This window comes from Diadema setosum, chromosome 6 (assembly GCF_964275005.1).
Source record: "Diadema setosum chromosome 6, eeDiaSeto1, whole genome shotgun sequence".
Lineage (NCBI taxonomy): Eukaryota > Metazoa > Echinodermata > Echinoidea > Diadematoida > Diadematidae > Diadema > Diadema setosum.
Window position 1 is genome coordinate 36,361,385 of NC_092690.1, and position 13,401 is coordinate 36,374,785.

Sequence of the window (13,401 nt, forward strand, 5' to 3'; positions counted from 1 at the left end):
TCGGCAGTTAACAACATAAACAGTGTAAAGAGACAGTATTGAAATCAAATACTTTGTCTGGTGGTGACTGCATAAGGCAGGAACTGTATTACAAATCTCCTGTTCTTGATTTCGCAGCACTCATTCAAAATATAATGGTGCTGCAACAAGCTGAAATCTATACCTTTGGTTGCAAAGTTTTACAGTGTGCATGCTGTGTTTGATTAAAAAACACCAGGATTAATTGGCTGGTAATGAAACACTGCTGGGTCATTTAGCTAAGCCCACTTTGGTATTTTGTGGGACTTTTTTTCTGCTAGGATAATTGAGCAATTGAAAGGAATTTGTGGGCCAGGTTGAACCATGTGACATACTGGTGATGAATAAAAAAAGAAAAGAAAAAAGCATCGAACAAAATGGTGGCTAAGTGCCTTAATGGTGATTTAATTGCAGACAGTGTTACTAAAATAGAGCTCTCTCAAATAAGATTTGAACAGGGCATGATGATATATTTGTGCTTCACATGCTACAGGGTGTATGGTGGAATAGTTTTTCTGTTCTTCACAAATTTCAGAACATTCCCACTGACACTGTGTACACACACATTACTATGTCTCAGTACATTAATGGCCCTCCAGTCGTTCACTGTAATGGATTGTGAGTCGTGTCAAATACAGACATTAATTTTCATCCGACATCCACCACCGATGAGTGGACCCATTAGCGGCTCTAAATTGCTCGTTTTATCTTACACGCCACCCAGGGCGCCCTCGCCCAGCCCATTAGTGCCATGGCTGTTTGAATACAATATTCACACTCTGGTCATTTGATGGTCATTGAGTAGCCATTAAGACTGACTGCTATCACACTCCGTACTTACAACATGAAGTTGATATCCGGAGCACATAAGACATTTATATGCCATTGAAATAGACAAAACGTATGTCTTACGAGAGATCTCTTTATTGAGGCTGGTTGACTTGGTCTATTTTTAGACTTCAAAGATAAATAATTTCTTGATCTGTGTCTCTCTTGGAGGAGTCTGTGCCTTTGAATGTTTCTACAAGTATGGCGCTATACAAATGCTGTGGATCATCATCATCATCATATGGAACTGTCTCTCTCACAATATGACCATGACGGAGCAGTACACTGTACATGATAGCTATCAATATTCAAAGACAGATCAGCACCCAAGTTCTAAAAACAAAATAAATAAATAGATATATCAGAAATGCTGAGCGACTGACCTCAAGATAGAGGAATCTTGGACATGCAAAGAATCTTTCTGGGGTCACTGACCACCTTAAAGTCACTGACCATCTTAAAGTCACTGTCTATCATCTTTCGACCCCATCTCTCTAGTATGAGGCAAAACACTCTTTCCCTCAGATAGGACATTATGTGGAGGTACCGTGTGTGAGTTAGCCAGACTCATGCACGTAAAAGTGTAAAGATCCCACTTCATCATTCATCGCAAAGAGCAGGGTGCTAACCTGGTGAAGTGGTCCCCCTACCCACCCACACAAGAAAAGAGGTGAATGATGCCAACCCCTTGTGGTTTGCCCCAGATGACTAGCGATAGTCAGCAAATGGTATCAACCAGGCACATTGAGTCAGAGAAGCTCAAATGAATGAGCCCCACCACAAAAGTGTGTAAAAAATATTGGCATGACATTCCTACTGTATTAGCTTTGTGATTTCTACAATTTATAAATGAAGGCCTTTGCTGAATTGTTAGAATGTTGGTTTCCAAACATATCTTGCTTGCTAGCATGTGCATTTGGCGGAATTTATATTCCATGTACCTATCAAAGACAGAAATGCATTTTGTGTTTGCAAGATCTCAGACATGCTCGTGAGTCTTAATTGATGCATAAGGAAAGCAAACCCACAAGAAGCCAAGTTTTCAAAGGCCTCACTCCACAATTTGATCTTGTTTTTGTTTGTTTTAGTTTGCAAATGGTCAATATCAATCTCTGATGTCATGAGTCTCAATTATACAAGTATATTCAAAGAAAGCAAACCCACAAGAAGTCAAGTTTTTAAAAACTCCCTCCAGTATTTGATCTTGTTGTTTGGTTTCTCTGTTTGTTTGTTCGTGTGTTTGTTTGCTTTTTTTTTACAGCAAGAAAAGGGGAAAGGGAGAAATGGTGCATGACAAAAATCAGCCATCACTTTGATGGGCAGTCTCCTGTCCAAGTTTGTAGCCCTCAATGATATTGTTCTTACAGACTAGATGATTTTAAGAGGCTTTTTTTTTGTCTCCTAGGGATGCAAGCCTAAAGGGGCAATGCCCTAGCTTTCCAAACATGTGTGTGTTTACTGGCCCACTTCACCGGTGTCTCACCCTGCGCCTGGCAAAGAAGTGAGAAGCGCAGTCGTGAGCACGTCTTGGCCAAAAACTCTACCCCTCATGGGACCTCTGTCTGTTGTGGCGGGCAGTGACGTGCCTCGAAATGTAGATCCTATGCATTTCTTGGCTTCAGGTGGATTAAGAAAGAAACAACACCAGCAACAACAATGCCAGCACACTTCGGCTCTCTTTAGCTATGGCTGAGGCTCTCTCTCCATAACACGAGTTGTTCTCTTCAATAAGACAGATCTTGCCCATAGAGCTGACCTTGGTTGCTCATGCTTAGCACCTTGCATGCCACGTTTATTTCCTGTTCATAGGGCTATGTGCGAAATGTGTTCATATTTGACACATTGGTACAGAAGGGTTAAGGAATGAATGGTGCCTTGGAGGGTGTCAAGCTATCATGAGAATTCACTAACCCTGAGAGAGAATAGATCCAACCGTATCCACCATAGATTAGATACCACAAAGTCATCTGTATTTGCAATGTTCCATTACAGTACACATGATTCTCTAGCAAGCCAGCGTGCAAAACCGTTACATTTACACAACGGTATTGCACACTGACTCGCAATGTGTAAGTGGCAAAGCACTAATAATAATTGTTAGAATACCAACTGATACAGATAATAACCTTTGTAATGGTAAAAATAGTAATGGTGATACTACGACTATAATAGTAATGATATCAATAATAACAGTGTTATCACTTGCATTAAACTATCAACTTTGATTAGAATAACATGTCGTGTACAAAGTTGTAGGTACTGCTTCATTGTATCACAATCTACAATATTCTAGGAATGATGACTATCTTGAATTTGTATCTTAATGCTTTCTTCAAGACTTGAAATCTGAGAGCTTTGTCAACAATTCCGCAAAGAACGTACTGAATAAGGTGCAGATCAAATACAATGTGAAAACACTACACGATGTATAAATGACAAGGAGCCAAACAATGTGATTCACAAGGGAATGTTAAGAGCACATTGTATCCCACTTGAAGAAAGCAATTAAACCTTAAGCACCTTTTGCTGATAAATGATGACCCTTCTACATGTCTTGGTGAACAAAGAGTTGGCATCCTGCTAGAAGGCAGTAACTCTCTAGGTCTGATAAAAGGAGATAATTGCATGACTTCTGATAGCCTACAAATCTCTTATCACTATTAAGTCAGCTAATTTATGATTGCTTGCTAGAAGCTATTTACGCATTGCAACCATCCACTTAAGTTGTACATCTAGTTTGTAAAGGGTAACGCTGCGTGGAAAATACATTCCACGGTACAGATAGCGAATGCATCACAGAATGGAAAGGTCAAAGGTCAATGCAGAGCTGATCTGCCTGTAACGACAATGCAGGTTGGCCAGACGCCCTTGGAAAACATAATCCAATCAAAAGCATAATACCATTAATTTCAGGCTGCATGCGACAGACTGTATGTATTGTGTGATGGGCACACAATATCCTGACTGTAATCAGGCTAATTTGAATTCGGAAGACCCAGCAGGGTTGATGACTGAAGTGAATAATCAGCTCAGTATACTGTATCATCCAAAGAGATGGTTAGTGGTATCAAAGCCATCTATAGTGAACCACTGTCTCCACTCAATTTTATACAGTGCTGACATTTGGCATGAAAACATTAGCATTCAAGGTACCGGTATGTATGTTGGTATCACATTTCTGCGCTTTTTAAGTACCGGAATAATACTTGATTGGGGTTGATATGGTGTTCTATAAATACCATGTCATTATTTCAATTAATCTATATGTATAGGTACATTGGAAACATTCCATACCCATTCTGGCACAGTCTAGTAAAACCAAAAGACAGGTTTCACATGGGCTGAGCTCATTTCTGAGTTGAGAGCAAATGGGTCTTCTCGCAACTACATGTACAAAAGTTTATCTCTAAAGGAATAATATCTTGGAGGCAAATCACCACTTAGTTCAACATTACAGAATTGACACATGATCATCAGATAGCTTTTGCAGCACTATCTATGTCACATGGTTCATATTTGCCTCTACAGACCAGAAAGGGAATGCTGGTTTGGGGCAAGTGAACCTTAACATCATTTGATATCTTGTTCCCGGCTTGAATGGAATGATGAAAATCTGCTGCTTTTTTGCACAATCTCTACAGAAGTTGTGCTGTCTGATCACAGAGACATACAAAACCTTCTACGGTTTCTTTTGCAAACAATCTAAGTACAGACATGTATCAGAGTTGATTTTCACTGGTGTCACTGTGACATATTGTATATACATAGAGCATGGATCGTATCAACCTGTAACTCATGCGTATGGGCACTCGCTGTATGCATTGTAATGGATAGCTCTGCAGTGGGCAAGGTGATGCCTTCTTACGCACGCAATTAAAGAAACGACCCTTGTCTCCTTGAGACAGTGTGGCAGGGTCGGTATTAGCCTGGGGAATGTGATGGGTTCGTAATGACCCACACATGGCACTTCCATCACAGCTCCGTGTATCACTCAGGTAATGAGCCTACAGTCCCACACATTCAATTATGTGTTTGCACAACTAGGACTGTTTTTCGTCTCCTGAAGATATGAACTTACTTCATAAGGCTCATGAGACTCTGCTTGATTAAAAATCAGTACTTTGAACATACTCTGCAAGCATGCTGAACCTTTAAAACCTTTGTAAATTTAACTCTCATCCCTTATTCAAAAAAAAAAATGTTCATCATGCAAAACGCAATCTCCCTTGTTACTTCACAAACAACTATTAAAGCTACTGTAAAACGAGAAATGTTCGCGTGCATTTTAATTTCGCAAATTTTGCGAGCGCCAAGATTCGCGAAATTAAAATGGATGCAAAAGTTCTTGTCTACACTATATACATTGAATGCCAGTGGCAGTTCACAAAAATTTCATGCTGCAAAAATGGCCGTCGCCTCCAATTCACGAAAAATTCATGCCGCGAATATATCATGTTTTACAGTATCTATAAACACGGCACTCTGTAAATGTGTTGCCCTCTGTAAGTATTTTGGAAGGCGCACCAAGTCTGCTGTATACAGTGATTACTGACCAGCACTCATTGGTGTCCAATCCGATCAATTACAGGCAGAGCTCTGCAAGGTGTTATGAACTAAGCATGATGTAATATTATGCCATCATATCCTCACACAGAACGTCTTCAGATGTTTCTTGAATGGAAGGCGGTATTCATCCACCTTATTCTACCCAAACAAATCTTTTCAAGTCTACACACAACATGGTGGACCATTAAACTCTACACCTTTACAAACACTTTCACTTTATGATACTGGGGAATGCTTTAAAGAAATTACACAGGATATTCTTGGGATCTTTACATTGATTTTCTAAATTCATGCATACATGCATCCATTCATTCTGCATTTAGAAATTGAAATAAAGAACAGCAGGTGCTTTCTACATATAAACTAACAGAGAGTTGGGAGATAATACTCTATTTATAGGTTATTCATAAAGTGGTCTAGATTTAACACATTTCTGAATACACACGTACAATGTTAATAGTGTGATGACATGCAGTCATTTCTATACGTTAACCAATCATGCATGATAAATTGGTCAAGCCAATAAAAGACTAACTGCAGAAGGGTTTAACATGCAAACATATTGGATTGGGGAAATTGACAACAATCAAAATAATCAAATCAAAAGAATGTCTCAATTAATTTCTGCTTTCCAAACAGATTCTACTTAAATGGTATCTCTAAATAAAAATTTTTAAAAAATGAGCTAAATGCCTTGAGAAAAAAAAAACATAATAAATGGGGTAATACCAGTCAAACTTAAAGGGGAAAAAAAAAAACCTTTGACATGGTACCAATAGATCAACCCTTTTTGCACTCAGTACTCTAAGTACACTTGTATTTGCATTGAATAATCCACTGGTCAAATGTTGACTTACAAATTGTACAGTTCAGGTTAGCAAGCCCGCTCGAGTGCAACCATGTGTCCCAGTCCAGCAGGAAAATTAATCCCAACAAAATAGGGATTAGGGGATTACCTAGGGGATTAGGTAAAATCTGTATTTCATTGACAATGGATTTCCATGCATCTGTGAGGATTGGTAAATAAAGTGCAGTTAGGGTTAAAGGACATACGCAAAGACCAAATCTTTGGCTCACCTTTCCAGCGAGTCTGTTTACAGTGACATCACAGGTAGACAGCTTGACACTGGCAGAGGTGTGCTGGGTGGCGAAGACCACAAACCCAAACCCAGCCACGTCCAACTGACACGTCACTGTCTGCGGGATTGAAGGGGTTAAGAGAGAGATGAGATTGAATATTAAAGACCGAAGCAACAGGTGTAAAGGGAAGAGGACATTATCAAAGATTTTAGCAGGGAGGAGTTTCAACATGATGTTCGCATTCACTGTAAGTTTACAACACATGCCGTTGCCGTGGTAGTAAGGTAGTGGCAACCAGCCAACTGGAGGTATTTCAGCTGTTACTATGGTAACCTGACATGATAGCATCTTGCTATCTCGCTGAGTCAAATGATCTCCTGTTCAGGTGCCAATATCACAAGGAGAAAAGACAGGTTACAAAAACTCATGGCAGTGTAGTGAATTTTGTATGATTTATAAAGCAAAATATGTTCTCACATTGGTATTTACAATGGCTCACATTTAGTAGTTGAACATTAAAAGTCATGGCCAGGATTCACAAAGATATTTCAGATCAAGGCAATAGATTGTGCACATTTTATCCCATAAATGTCTTTGACACATAGCATACACCAAAAGACATCAAACATGGCCAGGATTCACAAAGATATTTCAGATCAAGGCAATAGATTGTGCACATTTTATCCCATAAATGTCTTTGACACATAGCATACACCAAAAGACATCAAACAGTCACACATACTGAGAAGCACATACAGCCTGTATACATATTGTACATGTAAGGTAGAATAAGTACATGTATCATGAAGGCCTTTTTTGCACTTGTTTTTAGAATAGTCTATCAGGGGCAGATCCAGGAATTTTGAAAGGGGGGAGCAATAGAAATGTTACTGATGCCACTTTCAGGTTTCATTGGCTGATACGCAAAGTTATTTGGCTGACAAAGATAATTAAAGGGGGGCGCCCATGCCCCTTTCATTTTTTTTTCCCTTTTTACTTCTCTTGTTTTAACAAAAAAGAAATGGGGGGGGGGCACTCACCTCTGGATCCGCTTTATATGTCTATTATTACTAAACTCACAGAATGGATTGCATTTAAACTAATTGTGTCATATCAGACCCATGGCTACAGAAGATGTAAACTGCCATTATTAAATATCATCACAAATCATCAATAGTAAACGATCATGAAACTGCCACATGCTTTCATTATTAATCCTCCTCATCATGAAATGATTGCCAACACTTCAATAACACAGTGTGCATGGAATACTCAATCAAACTATTCCCACAGTACTAACATTCATTCAATATCATTTCTACATGTATAATCCTTCAACAGAGAAAGGGTGCGTGGTCCTTTTAAAATCTTTTTAATATCATCCCATCCAAGAGACATCTGCAAATTTCAGGAATTTTAACACCTAATAACTCTTTTCATATTTTCAATACGCGTACCAGAATGTCCCTCTCTGGACTACCAGCCAAGCATATCATCCACACCGTTTTTTCTCATGTAAACAGACAGAGGGGGATTTCACACTTCTAAAACCCTTCAGTACACCCTATCTAATCTAAGCATGTCATGAGTTACAGGACTGAAGACACCAAAATAAGTCTCCTCGCTGACCTTAACAATAACCCCATTACACACACCAACTGTGCACAGACTCCATGGCTCAATGATCATCTTGATACGCTTTAAAAATACCCATGATGCATCAGCATATATGCGGTGGAAGTGTAAGCACAGTCAAGCTGATCTCCACTCTGTTAATTGTTCACTAGAGTTTTAACAAGGAAAAGTAGAAATTACGCGGTGCGTAATATATGTCCCCGCCGGAAGTAGCATTTAGTAGCAAAATGTACAATATAGGTAAAAAGATCAAGGTCAAAGGTCAAAGAAGTCAAAGGTCAAAATTCTATGTAGAAGTTTTGAAGCCCTCACCTAGTGCCATCACATAAAGCAAACGGAATCGAAATCGGGTTAGAAATGGCGAAGGAGTAGCATTTTGTAGCCAATGTACAATATAGGTAAAAAATCAAGGTCAAAGGTCAAAGAAGTCAAAGGACAAAATTCTGTGTAGAAGTTTTGAAGCCCTCACCTAGTGCCATCACATAAAGCAAACGGAATCGAAATCGGGTTAGAAATGGCGAAGGAGTAGCATTTAATAGCAAAATGTACAATACAGGTCAAAAATCAAGGTCAGAGGTCAAAGAAGTCAAAGGTCAAAATTCTGTGTAGAAGTTTTGAAGCCCTCACCAAGTGCCATCACTTAAAGCAAACGGAATTGAAATCGGGTTACAAATGGCGAAGGAGTAGCATTTTGTAGCAAAATGTACAATTTAGGTCAAAAATCAAGGTCAAAGGTCAAAGAAGTCAAAGGTCAAAATTCTGTGTAGAAGTTTTGAAGCCCTCACCTAGTGCCATCATATAAAGCAAACGGAATCGAAATCGGGTTAGAAATGGCGAAGGAGTAGCATTTTGTAGCCAATGTACAATATAGGCAAAAAATCAAGGTCAAAGGTCAAAGAAGTCAAAGGTCAAAATTCTGTGTAGAAGTTTTGAAGCCCTCACGTAGTGCCATCATATAAAGCAAACGGAATCAAAATCGGGTTAGAAATGGCGAAGGAGTAGCATTTTGAAGCAAAATGTACAATATAGGTCAAAGGTCAAGGTCAAAGGTCACAACTGAAATTCTTTATAGAAGTTTCAAAGCTCCCATGTAGTGCTATCATATAAAGCAAACAGAATCAAAATCGGGTTAGAAATGGCGAAGGAGTAGCATTTTGAACATTTTGATCACACACGGACGCACGGACGGACGCACGGACGGACACACGGACGCACGGACGCACGGACGGACACACGGACACACACACGTACGGAGCCCGTTTCATAGTCCCCTGCTCGAACTCTTTCGGCGGGGACAGAAAGTCATCCAGACTCGCAACATGGGCCTAAATTCCGGAAACATGATTAGACAATGGTGTTTATAAAAGGCATGATTCATGCTTAATACTTTCATGAGAATTATATCTAAACATGTTTACAAATGAATTCTTTCAGAAGTCTGAAAGCCTCAAAAGCTACCAGGGTCTATTTTATGAGATGGAGATGTACAGAGGAGGAACAGATGTGGAAGTCATTGGAATCTCCAGACAGTATTCAATACTTTCATTGAGTAACTTGGAAACAGATTGGTGTGTTACGCTGTATGTGAGTGAGCTAGTGGATGTCACCAGATGTGCTAGTCTTGATCCACAGACCATTTCAATACTCATCTTGCCAGAATTTGAATATTTTAAAGAAACCTCAATGAACACTTCCAAAACATGCTGTAAAACCAGAAATGTTTGCGAACAAAAAAAAAAACTTGCATGAATTTTACGAGGAGCCAAGATTCATGACAGTAAAATGAACACAGTCGCTGTGGTTTTCTACAAAATACATTGAATGCCAGTGGCATTTCGCCAAAGTTTCATGCCATGAAAAATCATGTGTTCTTTTTTCTTCATACCGTGCTTTGGATCAGCTGAAAGTCTATACCAACAGGTACACTTATATGTGTAAGTCTGCCCATTATGAAAACATTTGGAAAGCCAAGCATAAAATTCACCAAGCTCATCTAAAAGGCCATGTGTGCTACTACAATGTAAGTCTGTCAAGGAGCTTTAAGACAACTTTGAGGTTCTTTTTGTCAAATTGTGATTTGCTATTCAATGACAGATTGGTGTAAGCTGTTAAGAAGAATTAGCTACGGTTATACTAAATACCGATTCACATCTGCTGCTGGCAGTCTCATTAATTCTAAAAATTGTGGCTGCCAAACACTCGTCTTCAATCTTCAGTACTCTAGCTGTGCTAATTTAATCTATTCTAGAAGCACTAATCTTGGGAGAGGGTGACTGTCCTCATTTCCCAATCAATTAAGATGTTAAAGTGTAGGGGAAAAAATAGGTTTTAATACTTATGTAACACGAAATCACAAATAAACACTGTATGGTTTGTATGGTTTTCATGGATGTATGAAGTTTAGACATCTTAATTATGAAGGCAACCCTGATACAGATATCAACATATTGTAGTAAAGAACACAAATCTTGATCATGGTCATATCAGTGCAACTGTGTAGATCAAGAGGTACTGCATGGACATAAAATACAATGTAGGAAGTAATAAGACAATCCATAGAGCTACAAGCCTTGTATAGCAATATGACAATGACAGAAAATTTAACAGAAAATCCGTGCTTTATGTAAATGGCTTACTATATTCAGCATGTCCTACAATGTACATATGTACTTGGAAAGCAGATACCTGACTCTTCATGTATTGTGTTAACACACAAACAAGTACAGTACTATTATGGAATGCAGGGGATTTACCTAAACTATGGAACACATCTGGCATTAGAAAAAACAACAACAACAATTCGCCATAATCATGAAACTAAAGAGTATTACTCCAGCTCACCACTGAGCAATGCACGGCACTAAAACTGCACAGATACTGTAGATAAAAAAAAAAGAATACCCTTTCAGTCAAATGGTGGTGTGTAAACATGAACGTGATAGCTATGCATGGTTCAGATCAAATCCCATTTGATCATACATTTTCATTGTATTGGTGGCATCAGAGGACCACCACCTTCATTATAAAGCAGAGCACTGCCATGTGTCAGCATCACACAAGGTACCTGGGAGGCACCTGGGAGGCACCTGGGAGCTTCACAGGGGTGCTGGGGTTGCACCCCTGTGAAGACTGGATCAGCCCCCTGCAGAGAGGGTTATTCATTCCAATACAGGAAGCAATGAATAAGGTCGAGAGTACTTTAGAAGTGCTACCCTGGGAGAGGTACAATCTCATTGATTTTCATCCTCTGCACAATGCAGGTTGGACAGATTGTAGAGTTGTAGTTTTCTTTAAGATTGTCAAAAAGAAGAGTCATAATTGGACAGCTAACAAATCTAGAAAGCAAGTTTAATCAAAACTTAGCCTAGAGATGCAATTCACATCTCTCCATTTCACATAGATTGTTTGTGAAGTTATATGTCCATTACATTTTGGCAGAGTCCTAATGTATCAGGAAAAGAAATAACTCTGATTTTTTGCCTTTGTTTTTTTTTTCTTTTCTTTTTCATTTTTTTTTTTCTTCAAAATCTTAAATAATGAGAAACTTTTCCCAGAATGAGAGTCTGGCTGAAATTCATCTGAAGGCTTCAAAACATTGTAAAGCACTATTATGAATAGTTCAAGGAACACTTGCACTCTTCCACCAATTCGCATGATTACAAGCTATGTATAAACCTCATTTCTTTCCATTTTTTCCCGTCCTCCTCTATCATCAATGCCACAAAGCTATCTCTTTAATTCTACTCTCTTTCATGAGTGCACATTTATTCAAATATAAACTTGGCTTCACTATTGAAAATCCATTGAAAATAACAATCATGATAGCAATTACAACAGCTGACAGTTGTCAAAGCTAGAAATAATGACAAAAACAATAATGATGAAAATGAAATAATCAGGGTATACAGAACAACAGACGGTTAGTTAAGTGTTTCCCGGTCTGAGAAATGATGAATAACAACCAATTGAATGATGAAAATTAGAATTATCTACTGGACTATTTTTTAAACAATTCCATGCCAGGTGGTTATAAGCATAGGCCAAGGAAGCTATACACTGTAACTTTCACTGAATATAGATGCCAATATTGATGTACATTGTATGCATCAGTATTATCAGTGTGCTTCCAAAGAGTGGTCAGAAAGATTTTTGTGTGTTGGATACATATGGAAAGGCTGTTTCTTTAAATCAATATAGATGTCCTTTTTCTTTTCATTTTTTCATTTTTTTTTTACTTCTTTCTGTTTTTTGTTTTGTTTTGTTTTGTTTTTGTTTGTTTGTTTTTTATGGGGGGTGTGTTCTGCTAAATCATTGAGACTAGGCAGCTACAATGTGCATTAATAACATCATGAGTATGACAATTTGTATGGAACCAGACTCCTACATTTTATGCTACCTCAAGGAAATTAAAATGAATGCATTTCCAAGGAAAGCAAATGACTGAATTTTCAGCATTAATGTAAGGCCTACTCTTACAATCAGCCCCTAAAAGTAGACAAGTCTGGGGTTATAGTCTTGAACAAGTGAACGAAAACAATTTGACACCAAAAGGAGGAAAATTTAAACAAAAGTTTTGATGCCAAGACTAGCTGAAGGGAGTGAAGTGCAAAGACACTGGTTTGTCTTCTGTAAAAGAACATCAACAGGAGGCGGCACGCGGTCCGCCCATGGGGCAATGCACCTCAGACACGGGACAGACCGACAGTCCTTGCCTAGAGGGAGCCCCGCATGGCGGGAAAGGAAGTTATTAATTTTTAGGGAACCCTGCTTTGCAGCAGCCAACTAAATTTTATTAATCTATGAAATGGAGACAGAAAAAGAAAAAGGGGCAAAGTATGATATCGTGGGAAGACTTGGATGACATCATGGCTTCAATGCCACACTCATATACATGTAGTCTCTCCGCATAGGCTGGGAATATAATGATGCACAGCTACATAAACCACACACACCTTGTGTTAGTATACTCATGATACACATGTCACACAATGAAAACTTCACAGGTGAGTTTAGTATGGCAATAATGAGCCTTGATAATACAGGCGGACTGTCACTCATGAAGAAAGTGTTAAATGTCAAACTACAAATATGGTACTAGATATTAATATGTTCCTCCACCGGAGCTGCGACACATCTATTTTAACTCACCGCACACTCAGTTTCATCTACCGGCTGTGTGTAAAAAGAAACAAGATCACAGAGATCAGTTCATTCAAGGATCTCAAAAAATAAAAAAGAGCTTTTAAAATATGTGCTGCCGTGTTTTGCTGAGAA

The 13,401-nt window shown here is 38.7% G+C and overlaps 1 protein-coding gene across 1 annotated transcript in view; it reads right to left on the minus strand.

Annotated features, from left to right (window-relative positions):
• The window catches only part of LOC140229829 (C2 domain-containing protein 2-like), a 96,462-nt gene that overhangs the window by 56,718 nt on the left and 26,343 nt on the right, over positions 1-13,401 (minus strand). Inside the window, 1 exon segment of the mRNA XM_072310058.1 lies at positions 6,490-6,609. Coding sequence (XP_072166159.1) covers positions 6,490-6,609 — 120 coding nt within the window.